General features: G+C 39.2%; 1 protein-coding gene across 3 annotated transcripts in view; it reads right to left on the reverse strand.

Annotated features, from left to right (window-relative positions):
• Positions 1 to 19,667, reverse strand: part of PPP2R2A (protein phosphatase 2 regulatory subunit Balpha) — an 85,391-nt gene extending 65,724 nt beyond the window's left edge. Inside the window, exons 1-2 of one of the 3 annotated variants that reach the window (XM_042934517.1) lie at positions 19,361 to 19,667; positions 17,427 to 17,501 (exon numbers count right to left, since the gene is read on the reverse strand). In XM_042934517.1, coding sequence (XP_042790451.1) covers positions 17,427 to 17,501; positions 19,361 to 19,367 — 82 coding nt within the window. In that variant the 5' untranslated portion in view covers positions 19,368 to 19,667. Of the gene's footprint in view, positions 1 to 17,426; positions 17,502 to 17,997; positions 18,535 to 19,360 lie in introns of those variants that run through there. The other 2 variants (XM_042934516.1, XM_042934519.1) reach the window with 2 other exon arrangements.
• Between the last annotated feature and the right edge of the window lie 514 nt (positions 19,668 to 20,181).

Raw genomic sequence — 20,181 nt, forward strand, 5'->3', positions numbered from 1 at the left:
TGGTGGCTTAACAGCACACTGAAGTTCTGGAAGCCAGAAGCCCAAAACTCAGTTGCATTGGATTCAAGGTACGAGCCTGGCTAGGCTTCTTTCTAGAGACTCAAGGAAGAATTTGGTTTCTCTGCTTTTCAAACTCTGGAGACCACCTGCATTCCTCGGCTTAAGACCCTTCCCCTGTATCTCCAACCTCTTGCTTCTGGTATCACATCTACTACTTCCTCCTTAGATCTTATCTCCCTCTTGTCCTTGCAAGGGTCCTTGTGATTACATTTAGGGCCAGGATAATCTCAAATAACCTCCTTAGATCAAAATCATTAATTTAATCCCATCTCTGCTCCCTCTCCGGTGAAGTAAATTCACTTGTTCTGGGGATTAGGATGTGGCTTTCTTTGAGGGGCAGGGGAGAGCATTACTCAGCCTACCACAACACTGAACACTGGTTTAAACAACAATAATAATGGTATAGCAATACTGAGAAAACAGGAGCAGTAAGAGAGGCAGAACAGAACGAAACTCTTAACTACCATTTACTTCTGAGGACATCTAAAATGGATAAACAGCTGCTATGTACTTAGAAATAGGAAAATAAACCAGTTGAAAAGTGTGGGGAAGGGGACTCAAGGTGATTACAGGTTAAAGGGGCAGGAAACTGGTTACTTTTCCTCATAAGCATTTTGAATTTACCAGCTTGTTCAACTATGTACCTGAGCTACACAGATAAAATAAAAATCAACTTAAAATAAAACTAAGATTGGGTGGTTAGGAAGAGAGAAATCCTGATAGGAGACTGAAAAGGTACCTCCAGTGTTAACAAAGCAAACAGAAAATCATAAAGAATTCAAAACTTAATCATTTATACTTACCAGAATTTATACTTATTAGAAATCTGTTAGCAGTTATAAAATAACCAATTAAGGCGTTAAAATTTTATTTCCTAAATTCATCTTTTTCACAGCACTAGGGGGCCAATCTATTTAAAAAAGCAAATTACTAGCAAAAGCAAACCTTTATGTATGCTAAGATACTGGCCTGAGCTAAACTTGAAATACAAACACAAATTCAATCTGACAATTAGGGACGGCTAACGTGCAGTACACTGTGCTGCAAGCTGCTCTTTTAACAGCTAGTACAAAGCTCCCCAGGAGGTGTTTATTCATTTATTGAGCAAATGTTAAATGATGTGAGAACAGCACAATGAATCTATTCAGTCTGTCAGAAATGCTGAGTAAAATAATTAAGATACTACCGTACCTGTTCTCCCTTCCCCTACAAAAGCTATAAACCAGCTGCCTTTCCCCTGGAAGTGTAGATAGTACACCAACACACCAGCAACAGCAGCAACACGGCCCTCACTGGAGTGGGTGAGAGATGAAAAATCACAGGCTCCACCCCAGATGTACACGCAGAATCATAATCTGCATAATCTCCATAAGCACAGAAAGCTTGAGAAGTACTAGTATCCGCTAATAGAATTCTTTTGACAAAATAAAACACAGCACAACTTCTGAATAAGGAATCAAAGAGAGAAATAAGGGTGTTCACCAGTACAATAAAATGTGCTTTCTCTCCAGACTCCTGTAAAATTTTTAATGGGCTCTACACCTACTCATCAGTCTGCTCAAGGTCTGGTAAAGGATTCAGATCATCATATAACGCGATAGAAATAGAGAACATCGCCAAAGAGAGGCGGAAGAAAGGGCTTTTTTTTAAGAGCCTCAGCAGTTAAGGGTCAACACTTTTAATGGGATTTTCCTGAGATCACACTTTCAGATGCTCCCAAACTCCCATTTCTTACCTGCTAGAGGAAAATGAAACCAGCAGCGAAGGCTGCTTTGGCTCTAGTGCGTTCAAAGCCCCACCCCTCAAGTAGAGTATCCAATCACAGGAAAGAAAGAAAAAAAAAAAAAAACAAACAATGGAGAGACTTGAGAACAACAGGAAAATGGAACAAAAAAAAACCCCTAAAGAATGAGCTTGAACTTCTATTTTAAATTTCTCAAAGTGCCAGACCCCTGCCTAACCCAAATTCTGATAAAACTAATCTTCCTACTTCTGTCTTTGGATTCCCCAAACTCCTAACTCAACCAAGCTAAAGCTGTATTCATTAATGCAACATATACTTACTGCAAGTGCCTGTATAACCTGCCCCAAATCTCAAAAACAACTAGTTTATCTTGATTTGTGGGCTTGAATAGGCATTTACTCCATTAATTTTTAATGTGTTATTTCTGTTAATCATGCAATAAATAACTGCATCAACTAAATTTTCCAAGCAGTAAGGATATGCCAAAACTAAGCACTCCTATACATTTAATCCTCTGAATAACAAAGCCAGTACTACTAATCAGCCCCATTTGCAGATAAGAAAACTAACAAGTAATAGTTCTCAAATGTTTTTTTCTTACCCTCTGCCTTCCATTGCCTGGCAAGAACAAACAAAAAACCACTTCATTTAGAAAAGACTTTCCCATCTACTCTAGACCCAAATGACTTCTTTGAGCTTCCATACAACTTTCACTAGCTATGATGATGGAAGGTGGGGGCGGGGTGGGGGGAAAGTTTACCTTTTACAAATGAATACGAAAAGCACCCCCAAAGAACAATAAAGGACATGAACAGAACCTACATAGTTAAACATGCTCAAACAAATAAGCGGAAAAGATTTTATTGAATGGTATTATTGTGCTAGACGTTGTCAACAGGTTAGGAAATGGGTACTCCTATTCACTGCTGGAGGAAGAGAAAACCAACACCAACTTTCTAAGGCAATTTGGTAATACATTACATAAGCCATCAAAAGATCGTATCTTTTGACCGGCAGCTCCATTTCTAGAAACATACCCTAAAGTATTAAGATTCTCACAAAGATGTTCATCATAAATTTACAACAGCAAAAACTGTAGAAAACTAAAATGCCCAAATTAAGTACAAGAGCCATTTATCTTTCTAGATGTCAAATAGAAAAAAAGCATTATACAAAACTACACATGTAAAACAAGTTTTTAATTTTTTTTTTTAATGTTTATTTATTTTTGAGACAGGGAGACAGAGCATGAACGGGGGAGGGGCAGAGAGAGAGGGAGACACAGAATCGGAAACAGGCTCCAGGCTCCGAGCCATCAGCCCAGAGCCTGACGCGGGGCTCGAACTCACGGACCGCGAGATCGTGACCTGGCTGAAGTCGGACGCTTAACCGACTGCGCCACCCAGGCGCCCCACTTTATGGTAGTTCTAAAGTGAGAAGAACCAAGGCTCAACCACTGGCTTCCCCACTTACCACTGTGGCCTTGATCAAGTTACTTTGTCTAATCCTTGATTTCCTCATCTATAAAATAAAAATACCTATCCTCAGAGGCTGGCTGAGAAGATTAAATGATAATGCATGCAAAACAATAGTGATAGGCAGTTAGCTAAGTTTCTCGAGCGCTTATGTAAAATACATCAGACAGTTTATGTTCGCATTCAGAGAATTCTTTTTCCTTAAATAAAAATGCTTATTAATGTTAATAAATTACCACATAACAAGAATTTAATGAAACTGTATTCTCACCAAACTGAGCAGTGTAAAAACCGTCACATTTTGGCATTTGTACAATGTTAACAAAATTTCCAAGAAATTTGGTTGAGAATTAGAGATGGCAGACATAACAAGGAGCTATGTATTTACCAAATAGTCAAAAAGACACATAAGGAGGGGGGAAAAAAGACACATTTGGTCTTTAGGATCTAGCCTACTAGTGTCCAGTTTAGTCCTAATTAAATAATCACCAAAAAAGGACCTAGTCACTACAGACATCATTAGGAACGGTAAGATCTAGATGGAAAAATACTCAAGGTCTAATTTGATGAGGGATAAGACACAGACTTCAGGTATCAATGAACCCAAATTGTTATTTAAAAAAAAATTTTTTTAGTGTTTATCTTATTTTTGAGAGAGAGAGAGAGAGAGAGACACAGTATGAGAAGCAGAGGGGCAGAGACAGAGAGGGAGACAGAATCTGAGGCAGGCTCCAGGCTCTGAGCTGTCAGCACAGAGCCCGACGCGGGCCTCGAACTCACGGACCGCGAGATCATGACCTGAGCCGAAGTCGGCCGCTCAACCGACTAAGCCACCCAGGTGCCCCCCCTCATTGTTATTTTTAAAGATCTGGATATGTGAGACATTAGTACTTTGGTATTAGACATTGTTATTTCACAAATTTTACTCAGCTTTAGAATCTACTAATTGCACATCTAGATGCACATCCCAAATATGTACAATCTTCTCAGCAACTCTTCAGTCCGAAGCTACAGAAACCTCATAGGACAGTTAAAAGAAAATGGTAGCTACCTGGCAATTTTTTTGATCCTATGGCAATTTTTTTGATCCTAAGACAGGGCCTATAAACCTTGCATATCATGGATTTCTGGAACGTATTTTCCCACTTTCAAATCTAAAATGATGAACATGCTCTGTTAAAGGTAACAATTTGCAACTGCGAAACACTTCTGAAACACATAAAAAATTGTGACAGTATCTCTAGGGACACAGAACCTGGGAGAAGGGGGTTAAGAGGGAGACATACTTTCACTCTGTATCTCTTGCACTGTTTGGATTTACCATTTGTATGTGTAAACTAATAAGTTTATTTACTATTATTCATTTGTCAGATTCAGTGCACAATTCAGCTTTTTTACTCTATTTACAAAACTGTGCAACTGTCGTCACTATCTAATTTCAGAACATTTTCATTACCCCCTTAGAGAAATGCTGTACCCACTGGCAGTCACATCATCCACCAGCCCTACCAACCACTCATCTACTTTCTGTCTCTATAGATTTGCCTCTTCTGGATATTTCATACAAATAGAATCATATAATATGTAGTCTTTTGTGACCACCTTCTTCATCTTAGCATAATGTTTTCAAAGTTCATCCAAGCTGCAGCACCTAACAGCATTTCGTTCCTTTCTATGGCTGCATAATATTCCATTGTATAGATACACCACCTTTTCTTTATGCATAGTCAGTAGTAGATAGACATTTGGTTTGTTTCCACTTTTCTGCTATTATGACTAACGTTGCTATAAACATTGATGTAAAAGTTTTTGTGCACACATGTTTTCAATTCTCTTAAGTATATACCTAGGAACAGAATTACTGGGTTCTATGGTTAAATCTATGTTTAACTTTTTAAGGAATGGCCAAACTGTTAAAATGAAGGTCTTGAAACACACAGGAAAGACGGAAGAAAGAAAAGGCTTATACACTACCATGGGCATTTAACTTGGGAGAGATCTTCAAAGATACTCATGAGTAAATTCGATTCACAGCTATTTGAAATCACTGAAAGACATATTTATGTCTTAGACTTGAGATAAAGATGATTCTTTCATTTAATTCCAAGAACAACTAAGTATTTGTACTACATCACCATCTCAACATCAAAAAGCACGTCAACTGACGGGTGCCTGGGTGGCTCAGTGTCCGACTCAACTCAGGTCATGATCTCACGGTTTTTGAGTCCAAGCCCTGCGTTGGCCTCTGTGCTAACAAGGTTGGAGCCTGAAGCCTGCTTCAGATTTCTGCTTCTCCCGCCCTCCCCCTGCCCCTCCCCTGCTGGCCTGCATGTGCGCTCACGTGCTGTCTCTCTCTCAAAAATAAACTTTAAAAACAATGCCAACTTAGAAAAGGGAAAATAATTTCTTACATCCCAACATTACCTGTAAATTTTTTACATAAGATTTGCAAAGATCTCCCAGTAATGTCAACAGGTTAATACCAAAAGCCACAAAGTTATGGAAAAGGCTTATTTTAATAATTTTGACCCTCCTAATACACCTGAAGTGAAGGATCTGTTCTATTTCCTACACATTCTCTACAGCACTGGGCACTCAATATTACATATTCTTGTTCACTTGTGGATACTAACTAAGGTCTCACCTTAGCTCTCTACCCTTTCCCTATGAGAACAAAAGATTTAAATTTGTAATCAAATAGTTATTTTTAAAAACTGAACCACACAGAAGAAACATGGAAGCCTAAAAAGCAGAACAGTTTTACTGACTCAATCTTAGATTAACGACGCTCAACTCTGAGCTTCAGTGTCCTTGTGTACAAAATGGCAGTGTCTACCTCAAAGGTTGTTGTAAAAAATACAATCTTGATCATTCCTTGTCTACAACCCCAACCTCCAATCATTTAAAGAAAGTATTTCTGGAGCGTCTGGGTGGCTCGGTCAGTTGAGCGACCGACTTCGGCTCAGGCCATGATCTCAAGGTTTGTGAGTCCGAGCCCTGCCTAGGGCTCTGTGCTGACAGCTCAGAGCCTGGAGTCTGTTTCGGATTCTCTGTCTCCCTCTCTTCTCTACCCCTCCCCCACTCATGCTCTGTCTCAGAAACAAACATAAAGAACAATTTTAAAGAAAGTATTTCTGTTGTTCCTTCCCATAGAACCCGAGCCATGTATAAAAAGACATATATTAAAAAAGCACACACTAGCTAAGAGGTGGAAGCAACCTAAATGTCCATCAAGGTATGAATGGATAAACAAAATGTGGTATTTACATACAATGGAGTATTATTAAACCTTAGAAAGGAAGGAAATCTTGTCACGTGCTACAACATGGATGAACTCTGAGGACATGAAGTTAAGCCAGTGACAAAAAGACAAATACCTTTTTGTCTTAGGATTCATTTGTAGGTTATCTAAGGTGGTCAAATTCATAGAAACAGAAAGTAAGATGGTGGATACCAGGGGCAGACAGGAGAATAGGGAAGTGTTCACAGGTCCAGTTTCAGTTTTGCAAGATGAAAAAGATCTAGAGAGAGTTTCACAATGATGTGAATAGTTAACACTACTCAAGTGTATGTTTAAAAATCGTTAGTAAGGTAAGCTTTGTTATGTGGTTTTTGTTATGTATTTTTAACAATAAAAATGCATTAAAATTAAAAGTAGCTTTTTATTTTATAGGCTAAAACATATTCCGTTTGAAGAATTGGTTCTGCTGCTAGAAAAAAATTAATTCTCCTTTTATGTTAAGGGGGAAAAGCCTACCAGTTCCTATAATAACCATTTTTGCATGTTGCATCCCTAGATGAGGAATTATTTATTGCCTACAATAGCCTTTCTCTCTTGAAATAGAGCCTTCCCAATCAACGAGTCAATAAAAATGTACTAACTATTCCCCTTATGTTATCTTAGAAACACATCTATTCCAGACCCACAGAACTCTTACTTTGTGGTAAGCTGGAAAAAAGGAGACAAAAAGGTTCCACTTTCACACAAAGGAGACCTAAAGCTCTACAATGTCAGGTTCTATAAGTTAAAATTTTTCCATATCTTTAGAAAATTTAAAAATTATTTCTTACCAATCCCTGTTATCTACTTTGGTATCTCTCTTAATACAGGCTAATGAAGAATTTAGATTCCTTCTGAATGAAGTATAGAACAAGCAGCTGGTTCAAAACTCAATATAGTCCTCTAACAGTTTTACCCATGGTTATAGAGACAAGTTTTTGACTAAAAAAAAAAAAAAAAAAAATTAAGATGGAAACACACTAAAGTTGTCAAGTCCAGTACCTTAGAGAAGATTCATCCCTCTAATATCATAGAAGAAACAGTAAGCACTGAAAGGATTCCTAAGAAAGAATACCCTCTTAACAGTCTAAAAGTTATCATTTCCATATAAAATATCCTCAACTCCTCCCAATTTCAGTAGGCATATAACCATAGGCAAAACTTGAATTAGAGCAAAGGTTCTTAAACACAGTCATTGGTCCATGAACCCCCACCCCCGAACTGTATAAAAGATATTATTCAAAGATTTCAGAAGAGAAAATCCCAGTTTTCTCAGAGGAAGTCAACCAAGAGAAACTAAAATTCCAAAACTACAACTCCTGGTATAGTGGCTTACAGAAAACCAATCATGATTTGCCAAGGATTCTACATAGGACACTGGCAAAGACCTAGATGACATTTCCATCAACTACTGCTAATATTAACTAAAAAATATATTATAAAAAATTAGTTTTCCTTTTTAATAAACCCAGCATTTGAACATGGAAGAGAAACTGGTATAGCTAGTTTTAAAAGTCCTAAAGTTCTTTGACAAATGTTCTTTAAAGGGTAGAAAAAGAACTACAAAAGTACTGAAAATACTAAGCAATCAAGAGTTGATACTGAATTCTTAGAATGGCAAATTCAGCATCTATTTTAAAATAGACTTATGTTGTGCTTTCAAGTAAAATTTAAAGAAAACACCATGCCCTCTCTTTAGTAATAGAGTTGGTAAGTAGAAAGTTAACAAGGCAATTTTATGCCTTTCTTCCAAGAAAAAACAATACATCAAACTCCTACATGTTGGGCTCAGAATAAAACACAATGCCAAGGGTACCAACTCATTTCTAATAACCAGGCAGCAACCCAGAAATGGCACCATGCCAGGTTCTGAGGAACTCAGTAATCCTTCATTAAGTATTAATGTTAACAGGACCTGAACAGATAGTGGGAAAAGACCTCAAAAACTTTTAAAGCTGAAGTATTTTGGCAAATATGCACTAGTATGTAATCTTTGTAAGGGAGGTTAAGTTTAAAAATAGATAATTTTAAAGTCCTAAAGGTATCCTTCCTTCACCAAGATCACCAGATTGAAAGAGCTTAAGCAGATCTAATTTGGTATCTAAAGAACAGCAAGGGAGTAGGCTGAAACAATATCAAGTCACAGGAAAGCTTTTATGGGAAAGCTTTGGACATTCATGCACAAAAGCAGCATATTACTCTGATTACTTACCCAGTGGTCTGTGAGACTCTCTTAAAGCATCAATACAGTGAAATCTACTCACAGACTAAACCAACAACTGTCAGGTATTTCTGGGTGGCAGGATTTCCTTACAATTAAAATCTGAGGGTCCCCAAAGGCCTTTCAAATTTTAAAATATTTATCAATTTAAAAATATTAATGATAAGCCCTGCACGTTAACAAAAAAAAAAAAAAAAAAAAAAGAGATTTTACTTCCCCTGCTCCCCAAAAAATTAGTGAGAAGAATGCCACTGTTTTTACACTGCTGCAAATCTGGCTTAACAGAAGATGCCTGTTGTCTCTTGATTGTTTCTGCATTCAACACACCACAGTGTGTTGTGTTAGATGTATGAAGTAAATCCACGTTCATTCAAGTACGTAGTTGAAAAAGGAGTATTTTAATAGGCTTTTCAGGTAATTATGGTTATCCCTTTGATACTACACCAAAACTGGACAAGCAGTAGTTTCTTAAAGGTTTGTGGAATCTGAAACCATATCAGCTGTCTGTTCCACTAAAATCCAATGCTGTGTCTTGCATTTTTACTCATGCATCATTTTTTAACCTCACAAGCATTGGATATTTGCAAAACACTGATTCAGAGTTATACAGAGCTTCCAAATGTTGACACCTTTCATTACATAACATCAAAAAACTGCAGTCACTAATATTACTACTGATCTTATCTGAAAATTCTTTGAGTATTGAGAAGTTATCCAACTCAGGATGGCAGATACATGTTTTCCAATATTCTCATTTGTGCTTGAAAGCTCAAATTTTACCATGGGCAACAGATACTGTCCACTGAGGCAACAAATTCACTGTCCATTTGAGAAAATTTCTGCCAAATATCCAAGTCTGAATAATCATCACTTATTTGTCCATAGTTATTTCTAACAAAAATAATGGTCCATGAAAGCAGCAGCTAGTTCACCTTAAAACCCAAGTGACTGCACCAATGCTTTTCCTCCAGACAACCGCTGTGCTCTGGTCTGTAGTAGAAGTGCTTTGGTGTACCTTTCACTTTGTCACAAAGAATGTTTAACAGACATGTACTCAAGAGTCAGATTTAATAAAATTAGTTTTTACTGCATCATCAAAGACATTCATATGTAAAATTGGCATTTTTAAACTACTGGTATATGGTGAAGATCACCATAACTACTGGTACCATTTGGTGTCACGGCCTTGATTACGCCAAGGCACCGGCATATTTACCCACATTGCTTTTGTACCACTGCTGCAAATGTCAACACAGTCAAAAAGGCAAGCATCATATTATTATGAAAATAGTTTCCACTTCATAGACCTTCTGAAAGAGTTGAGAAGTCATCAGACCACACTCTAAAATAGCTGCTTTGACAATGGTGTGGACCTCTCTGATCAGAAAAATGCACATATGTACAAGTATACACAATATGTGACATACGACCTCAGAAGATTTAAAAAACCCTTATAGCCCACTTATAGAACATCCTAGCTTAAAAATTCCATTAGAAAATCCAGAAAATCTCCAAATTGGATTTAATTACTTCAAAACAACGTCTACTGGACATTACAAACAACTCTGTTAAACAAGTCACATTCCAACAACCTCAAAACACCCTCATTTAAACTAAGAAGAGAAATAGCAAGCTTTTAAATTAAAAAATTACATTATGGACATTAGAAGGGAAATTAAATTTGAAATTAAGAATCCCAGTTCCATCACCTGCTCAAGGATACACAATTAATCTTCCTAGCCTAGTTTCCTCATCTATAATATGGAAAAACAACATCTACTTATTTCAGTTTTGGTGAAGATTAATGAAATATATAAAGCAGCTAACATAGTACTTGGCACATAGTTAAGCACCCAATAAATGCTGACCGCTGTGATTAAGATGACCAGGCCATCTCTTCCTCATGCTGATTATGTAGTGATAATAATCAAATTCAATTATTTATAAGAAATGTAATTTAAGTATCACCAAGACTTTCTCTCTACTACTACTAAAAAGCCACTTGTGGACCCTTGGTTACTAAATTGTATTTTCCATTATCACCTAAGGTAAAGAGACTACAGTTGAGGAGATTAGCTAAAACATCTATGTCCAGGGCACTCACTTCCAAATGTCCCCTCTCTGTAAAGAGAGCTTTCCTACTATTCTTCCTTTCTAATCTTACATTCTAATAAACTTTTGCAAAAAAATAACAAAATAAAAAATAAATAAAACATCTATGTCCAACCATTCAATTTTCCTATTAACGACAAAAGAAACTTAAAATATAGCTTATCTTTCCTCTTGCAACTCAACTAAGAAAATACGGATGTGCAAATACATAATATATGGGAATCTTTTTACTGACTTAATAACAAATTCTTTGCTTCAAACAACCTCTCATCATGCTGCTTATTCCACGATTTTCTAGAATTTTAAAATTTAGTTCACTAAGAGTATCAGAACATACCTAAAGTTCAGCTCAGGTCATGATCTCACAGTTTACAAGTTCCAGCCCCACACTGGGCTCTCTGCTGTCAGCTCAGAGCCTGCTTCAGATCCTCTGTCTACCTCTTTCTCTGCCCGCCACCACCCCACCCCCCAAAAATTAAAAACAAAACAAAACAAAAAACAAGGATACTGCCTAATGCTAGATAAATACAATCATTCGCATTATTTAATGGGCATATTTACACTAAGTGATTTACTGCATGAGCACAAGACTTCTATCAGTAGTAATGTGTGTTAAGGGCAAGGAGGAGTGTCACATGTGATACAAGAATGTTAAATAAGGCCTTTCCTATGGGTCATTAGGTTTTGGAATATAGCTAATGTGCCACTATTTTGAAATCCACACATATCAGGGTTCTACTATTTTTTCCTACTAATGGCCTTAGTGCCTAAATCTAACATGCATACTACTCTAAGAAACACAGAACACAAATGATCTTAAATTGTTTACACTGTATGTAGCATTAGATATATGGAATGGATTTAAAAACATTAAATTTCATGTGGTATCTCAAAAATTGTTTTTCACAATTTTAGTTATATCTTTATTTGAGGAATATTTAGGCTCTACTATTGAATTTTTTCCCCCAAGAACCAGTCTGTAAGTCTAAGTCCTACCAAAAGTAAACAGGAAGCCAAGCGTTGAAAAGATGTTATGCCTGTGGATCCAAGTTTCATAAAAACAGGCATCGTGTAATAAACTCATATCCTAAAACAATTTCCTATAAAAAATTAAGAATGTCAAATACGGAAATGAGGAAAATTATACTCGCATTAAAATGATGTATATTTAAAATTACTATTTAATAGTTAACAATATTAACTATTAAATAATGAAAATTTACAGTAAATTAAAATAACCATCTTGAATGGTTAACAATAGTTCCATATTTTTAACCAAAAATTACAGACTTCAGATTATCCACATGTATTTGAATGTTTAATATTTCCACAAGTAAAATTTAAGCAAATAACAGATTACCAGGTATTGCTACTGCAAAAAAAAATTAGGAAAAATTCCTTACTGTTTCACTTTAAATGATGATCTTGGTTTTTCTAATTTTTTTAACCAGATTTTAAAAATACAATCAGTGTTTCTATTACTAAATACAGAGGACTAGGAATGGATCAAGTGATGTATACATAGGACAGCACGAGCCATGGGTTGATGATGCCAGGTGATGGGGGTTCAATACATATCTGAATGGTCATAACAATGTGAGCACTGACTTCTTTTTTTTTTAAAATGTTTACTTTTGAGAGTGAGACAGGCAGAGCATGAGCAGAAGAGGGGCAGAGAGAGGCAGGCAGGCACAGAATCCCAAGCAGGCTCCAGGTTCCAAGCTGTCAGCACAGAGCCAGACGTGGGGCTGGAACCCAGGAGCCGCAAAATCATGACCTGGGCTGAAGTTGGACTCTCAACCGACTGAGCCACCCAGGTGCCCCTGGGGGCACTGACTTCTTAACCCATAATATGTGCTATAACGTTGGGGTATGGGGGTGATAATGACAACAGCTTAATCTTCATCTACTAGAAAGTCAACTGGAAATGTCTAAAACTGATGAGAAATAGAAATATCATTTTATTCACAAAAATTAGGCACTAAGGAATACAACTAGAGGAGTTCAATTTAATCGCCTTCAGAAGGACGAGGGAGGATTAGAGAGTGGGTGAAGGTGGGGATGGCCAGTGTTCACTCTAAACCCTTTTTAGAGTACAGTATTGATTTAAACACACACACACACACACACACACACACACACACAAACATACACCTTTTTGGGTGAAATCTAACAAACACACACAAATCACAAATCAACAGAAAAATGACCAGGATAATCAGTCAGTACAATCACCACCCAGGTCAAGACACTGTCTCCATGAGGTCCCCCCAGACCCTTTCAAGAACGACTCCCTTCCATCACTTAAAGGTAACCACCACATACTGGCTTTTACAGCAATTATTTTGTAGCTATTCTTCAAAGTTTTACCAGTTTAATATGTGTCTCTAAGGCTATGGTTTAGTGCTGAATGTTTTTTGAGCTTTATATTAGTGGAACCAAAGAATATGTATAAATCTCTTCACTTTGGCTGAGGAGAAATTCTTAGTAACCTTTAAAGACAATTCCCCAGTTTTCACATTCTCCCAACTCTTCCTTACTTACTGTAAGTGTTCAAATAATAACAGCTAAATCCTTTATAACACGCTTACTGTGGGCCAGGTTTCTGTTTTTTGGATATTAACTCATTTAATCAACAAAACAACAGCCTCAGATAGATTTTACTGTTATCTTCATTTTAGAGAGAGGAAAACAGGCACAAAGAAGTGAGTTACCTTGCCCAAGATTACACAGCTAGTAAAGGACTGAGCAGGATTCGAACTATGTAGCCTAGAACTGGTGTCTATGTTACCTATAGTCTCATGAGAGAAAGTTGTCAGTGAAGGAAAATTTTCAAGTACAGATGATAAAATGTTACTACTACTACCACAAAGATTAAAATGAAAACTGCAGGACAGGAGACCATCTGAATGATAGAGATTTTAGTACCTCACCCTTCTCTCTGACAAGAAGCTACACCAAAGGTAAACCACTTAAAGTGCCCAAAAAGACCTATGCACAGAAGAAGTATCCCAAAAAGTGTCTACGTGAGCCAAAGGTCTATAAGAGTATCTGGTCAAACATTAAAATTCTTAGTTCTGCAATGTACATAATGAAGAATTCTAAGCCTTGATTAAGTAGAGACTTCTTTCTAAATTAAGGGCCCCAAAGAGCCCAACATCTCACACAATTTAACTTCACAGTAATAATGTTGAGCTGCTTCTTTTCTAAAACATCTTTCAGAATTAACTAGACTACAGTATAAAGAGCAACAGAAATCATCTAATCCAGTCCTGTCACCTTAAGGCTAAGCTTACTGGAACCCAGAGAAGCACTTATCCCAAGTGACATACACTAGTTTGTCACCAGGATAAAAGCCCAAGGTCTCCTGACTTCTTTCCATTACACAGCTGTAGAACATCAATCCAGTTACAAAGCCTGCTGAGTAAATACCTCTACGATTTCCAGAAGTATGTCTCAATCATCTTTTCACCCCATCTCTTTCCCCTTCAAAGCCTCCTAACACTCACATTCCCTCATTCAACAAATACTCAACACCTACTGTGTGCCAGGCATCGTTCTAAGCACAGAAGTTTGTATAGGACGTTCTGGACAGAGCACAAAGATGCATTAGTCCTGCGCTAAGCTTACAGTATAACCGCAGAGGTTTAGGGTAAATTATAAATACAAAGTGCTCTGAAGAAAGACTGTAAAAAATATTTCCAAAAAAGGAAGAGAAGTAAAAGAGTTACAAATGTGACTTGAAGGATTCTGATAAGCGATGAAGTATGGGAGGAGTGTCAGGCATTCCAAGGTGGGAAGAGCAAAAACAAAGACCCTCGAGTAAGAGCGCACAAAATTTTTTTGAAGAACAGCATCCACTGAGCTGGATCATGAACCGTATCAGCAATGAACTGAGAGAAACAGGGGTCATACTGGTGACAGGTCTGGTACTCTAGGCTGAAATACTTGAATGTAACCCTGCAGATGCAGTGACCACTGAAGATTTCTGAGGAACATAAAACTGGGTTAGCATTTAAGATCAACTGAGAAGCAAAATAAAGGACGAGGAGCAGGAAATTTTAGGAAGTTTAGGAAATTTAGGAAGTTACTGCAACCTGAAAAGAAAGATACTGAGAACCTGAACTAAGCTGAAAGTGGGTACGGAAAGAAGATTAAAGCATTACAGAAGTAAAAATGGTATGCCATGACAGCTAACTGCATGTAGGAGGAAAGACAATTTGGAGCTTTTGATGGTGAAGAACTTCCAATGCATCATTAACAGAAAACAGGCAAGCTGAACTAAAGATTGAGCTAGATGTAACCTGTTTACAGATTACAGTCTAAACCAAAGGAGAAAACATATTAATCTTATTTTGGAAAAGCAAACCTTCCCTTAGTAACATAAACATAATACACTATGACAAGTAAGCTGCCATATGCAAAAATCCCCAAATTGACAGAGTATCATTTGAAAACTGGGTGCTTGTTATGCTTAATACACTAGCATACACATACGTGCTAGAGTTAAGTCGTTAAAATGTACATACTAAGCCTCAACATGGTAAGATGATGGGGTTGTATGTTAAAGTATTATTTAGCAACCTCAAAAGAAAATTATTTGATGAATCAATAGCAAAATACAGCTCCTAAGCATTAGAAGAAGAGAATTACAACTGATCCCATGATACATACCACAAACTATCATTTGATTCAGTTAGGTTAAGTTTGGAACCATCAATTTCTTCTAATTAAATAAAACTCACGTGGTCTTTCTGCCTACCATTTAACAAGTAAACTGCAAGCTCCTTCAGGGCAGGGTTTATGTTCAGACACCTCGCAGCCCCAGTGCTCAACATTTAGGAAGCCCCCCAACAGATCTTTCATACAAAAATCAATGGCAATCAACAAAAGAAGTTTTCTAGTATACACCACTCTCATAACTTGGTGCATACTACACAACAGCACAGAATGCATGGTCCAATATCCGAGTGCCTACTATTCAACAGGTAATGGAATCACAAAATGAGTCACATATGGCTCCTCCCTTGAACTTAGGATCTCTCAAGTCAAACACCATAGGCTTCACCAGAAAACCTTGATTTGTACCATTTGTGTGACCATCAGTAACTCTCTTAACTAAAGCGTCTAATTTCTCATCTGAAAAACAGATGAGGACTCATCAGAAATGTGACAGGGCTCTGTAAAGTATCACAAATATAATGGATACCAGTTGGCTCCCCAAAGGACCCGCCAAACTGATCAGACACTTCTTTGAGAAAGACACGGGCACAAGCAAATCCAAACCCTTCACTGGCTCAATACAAAGTCATCAACCTATCATCAAAGAAATCCTGAAAACAAACTGCACTGTAGGCAGTAGGTGAGAAACAGAATCTTAATAGGACAATACTGTTTAGAGAAAGATGATTTATAAACTTTCACTAGACAAATTTTTTTAAGTTTACTTTGAGAGTGAGAGTGTGAGCATGAAACGGGCCGGGGTGGGGGGGGGGTGGGGGGGGGGGATCCCAAGCAGGCTCCATGCTCTCAGCGCAGAGCCCCAACACAGGGCTCCATCGCACAAACTGTGAGATCACAACCTGAGCCAAAACCAAGAGTCGGACGCTTAAATGAGCCACCCAGGTGCCCCTAGACATTTTTTTTTTTTAATTAAAAGTACATTTTAATTCGTTTGAATTTTGTTCAAAAATTCCTACTGTAATTCAAGACAGGATACCATTAAAATTCAAACTTTAAATAATATTTCTGAACAATGAAATAATACAAATACTTTATGGGAAATAATGCCTCCAGCACCTAAGACCACCTCAAATGAGTGCAAAACCCTAACGTTTCAAAATGTTAAGCTTTTGAAATACACTAAGAAATTTGGGAGAAGACTTAAATACTTCAACCGATCAAACCCAGCTTCTAACTGCACCAGAATAAGCTCCCAGGAAGCCATGCTATATATCCACAACACTGTTGTTTTCTTATCCACCTAAATTAATCCTTACAAGACAATAAAATGTATCATTTGAGTCAGCATTTCTTCACAGAATGTCAACCAACATCACCCTCTCAAAGTACACACACACAAAAAAAAACAAAACTAAAAATCTTCCTTCAAAAAAGATACTCATTTTTGAAAAATGTTTCCGAGCTAAATGCTGATATGTATTTCAACACAATTATCTAAAAATGATTTACAAACATGAAAATGCATCACCGTTTATTTGTACGAGAAATTTATACAGCCAGGAAACCCTTATGATACAAGCCTTAGATTTTTCTTGTGACAGTTTTAAATACATCATCATCCAGTGCTCCTTTCATTTAATCGAAATAAAAAATAATGATACAAGGTATTAATAAAAAAAAAACCTGAAGACTATTTTCCAGAAAGATGACTTTAAAACTGTTCCTCCATTGCTTATGCAATAAACACAGTATGTTCTTAACCTGGAACAGACTCAGCTGCAAAGAAATCCTTCAGTATCAAGATTTTGAAGATTCCATATTCAAACTTTGCATTATTAAATGCTTTCTTACCTTCTGCTACGTCATCATCTACTGCTCCTTTCACCTGAGAAAAACACCACTGAATATCATTCCCTCCTCCAGCTCCTGGAAAAAGAAAACATACCAATTAAAACCCAGTTCTGTTCATGTTTACTCTCGTAAACACAGAGATGGTATCCAGGGTTGGCATGATACTAATAGCCTAGTACTGCCCACACATACAACCACCAGCCCAGAGCATTAATTCGGAAGGTTAGTCTCCAACAGTTGGCACTGGATTCAAGGAGAGAGAGAGATCCCAGGTATGAGATAATCTAAAGGCCATGTACTACCATTAACATGGCACATGTGTTCAGAACTTCCATTTTCCCTTCCCCTCAAAGACAGTAAAAGCCTTACGGTCACGCAAGACCTACCAGAGAAAAGTAAATACCACCAATTAGACAGTTTTCCTTTAAGCCTACAGAAGGGTTAATAAGGTTAAGCTACCATAAAACACGGAACGGAGAGAAAACTTCAGAAACATTACTGCCCGGGTGAGGAGTAATGATTCGTGTGAACCCAATCACCAGAGCACACACACAGCAAACACAACACTCACCACCCATTTCTTTGCATTTCATTACCAGCACATCACGGCCTCCAGACAGGAAAAGAAACCGAAATAAAAGCTCAAGAGCCTGTCAGAGGAAGCTTGTTTTGCCTCCCTCCACCTTATCCCTCAGAGTCCAAAGGACCTTGCAAACAATTTTGCTCATTTGTCATCATCTTGTGCAAAACAATTTTAATTTCGCTTACTCGACAAGGCCAAAGGAGCAACTTGTTTACAGCAAACCCTAAGTCAATCCAACATGTTAACTTTTTTAAAGGTTTGATTATTTAAAGATTATCTAAATATTAGAAAACGCATGGAGAATTGGTTTAGTTCCTCAATGTTTCTATTTCACTTCCAAGCACTAAGAAGGAAATGCCCTGGCGCTATAAAGGAAGAAATTGAATCAAGAACTAGAATTGGTTCTACTAGAAGCAGGAAGATACTCAGCAACATCAAAATGTATAAAGATAATCCTCAAAGCAATCACCTTTTCCTTCCTTCACCATCATTCCTTGCTAAATATTCCAAGCCGGTTTTCTCCATGCATCCTTCCCGCCCCCCCTCCCAAGCTTTTACCTAAATCAATCCCCTTGGCTATTTATATCGCTGAACTCCACAACTATTTTAACTAACTCCATGAAACCCTTTTGGGAAAAGGACATCTGCACAAAAACTAACATACAAAACGGAAAGTTTAAATCACATTTTTCATGCAACTTGGTGGATTGACAAGGCCTTGCACTCTTTGGACACGAAGGGTAAGAAACGAAAGGGAGCTGGTTCAAGACAAAAAATAAAGGTTCATGGTCTCAAAAATACATGTATCCACAGTGGGGAAAAAATACACATAGGTCCCCATTGTATTTTAACTTGTAAGGCACTCTTCCCTCTCAGTACAAAATACGGTTAGTATAAACACCCAAGGCTTGCAGCAGGAAAAAAAAAATTGGAATTATATGGAGAAAGATCCATATAAAAAGCTCGGGGCGGGGGGGAGGGGGGGGGAAAGGACGGGGAGGAGACGGTGGGGGGAGCAGAGGTTACACCGGGTCCAAAGGAGTAGGAACAAATCTGCACTCGCCCCCACCCCGCCCCACCCACGCCTTACCCCTCGGCTAGCCAGCACACACCCCACCCCCACCCATGCCAAGGTTCCAGCCCTCATTTAAAAAGCCATTTAGGTATCACTGCCGCCCCTCGCCTCAACAAACCCTCCCCACCCCCACCCCCCCCCCCACTTGACCAATTCCCTGAAATCCAAGGGGCGCCCCGTGGCTCTACGCGACGCACAGACGGTCGCTAGGGGGTGATGGAGGGAGGAGGAAGGAAGCGGTGCCTTGTCAGTGGACGAGGGTGATTTCTCCTTTACCTGCCATGTTGCGCTGCAAATGGTGACCCTGCTGGGTTCCTCGGGGTCGCCGCTTCCTGAACTCACCCCCCTCACCTGGGGATGGGGGGGTAGGGAGGGCGGATGGCGGCGGATGGCACCTGTGGGGGGAGAGGGCGGGGGTCGGGGAAGAAGGAAGGAGGGGCGGGCAGACCAGTCAGGAGGATGGTGGATTTCACTCTGGGGCTTCCCCGCTCTCTCTCCTTCTCCGGCAGTGGCGGCGGCAGCTACGACAGGGACGGCGGCGGCGGCGGCAGGGGCAGGCGACTCTACTTTCAAAATGGCGCCGGCTGGCCTGGCCAGTGACGTCACCCAGAGGCGGAGCGGCCGGGCCGGGCCCGAGGGGCGGGGCGGGGCGGGGCGAGGGCCGGGGCGGAGACCAGAGGGGGCGGGGCGGGGAGCGGCCGGCCCGGCTCCTGGCTCCCGCCCCTTCCTTCTCCGCCCCGCGCTGCGCCGGGGCGGCCTGGCCTTCGCCGCGCCCTGGTGCGCGAGCTGCTGGTCTGGTGTCTTGCCGCGCTCATCCTGCCGTCTGTCCCTGGCCCAGTCCGCGGTCCCGCGCACATCAGTGTCCCAAACCTTCGCGTCATGTGCATGGATTCCCGGGCGGGCTCAGCCGTGCGGTTACCGTGCTCGCTCGCGGTGGATTCGCGGGATCCTGTGTCTTTGAGCATACTGTGTTTCTACTCAAAATAGTGACACTATGGCCGATGAAATAAAAGACCGGGGGGGGGGGGGGGTGCAGACTTGCGGCTCGGCCAGGGGAACAGTTCCTGGGTCTGAGAAAGACGCAGCTGGGCTGGTTC

The sequence above is a fragment of the Panthera leo genome, chromosome B1 (genome assembly GCF_018350215.1).
Source record: "Panthera leo isolate Ple1 chromosome B1, P.leo_Ple1_pat1.1, whole genome shotgun sequence".
In the NCBI taxonomy this organism is placed as follows: domain Eukaryota; kingdom Metazoa; phylum Chordata; class Mammalia; order Carnivora; family Felidae; genus Panthera; species Panthera leo.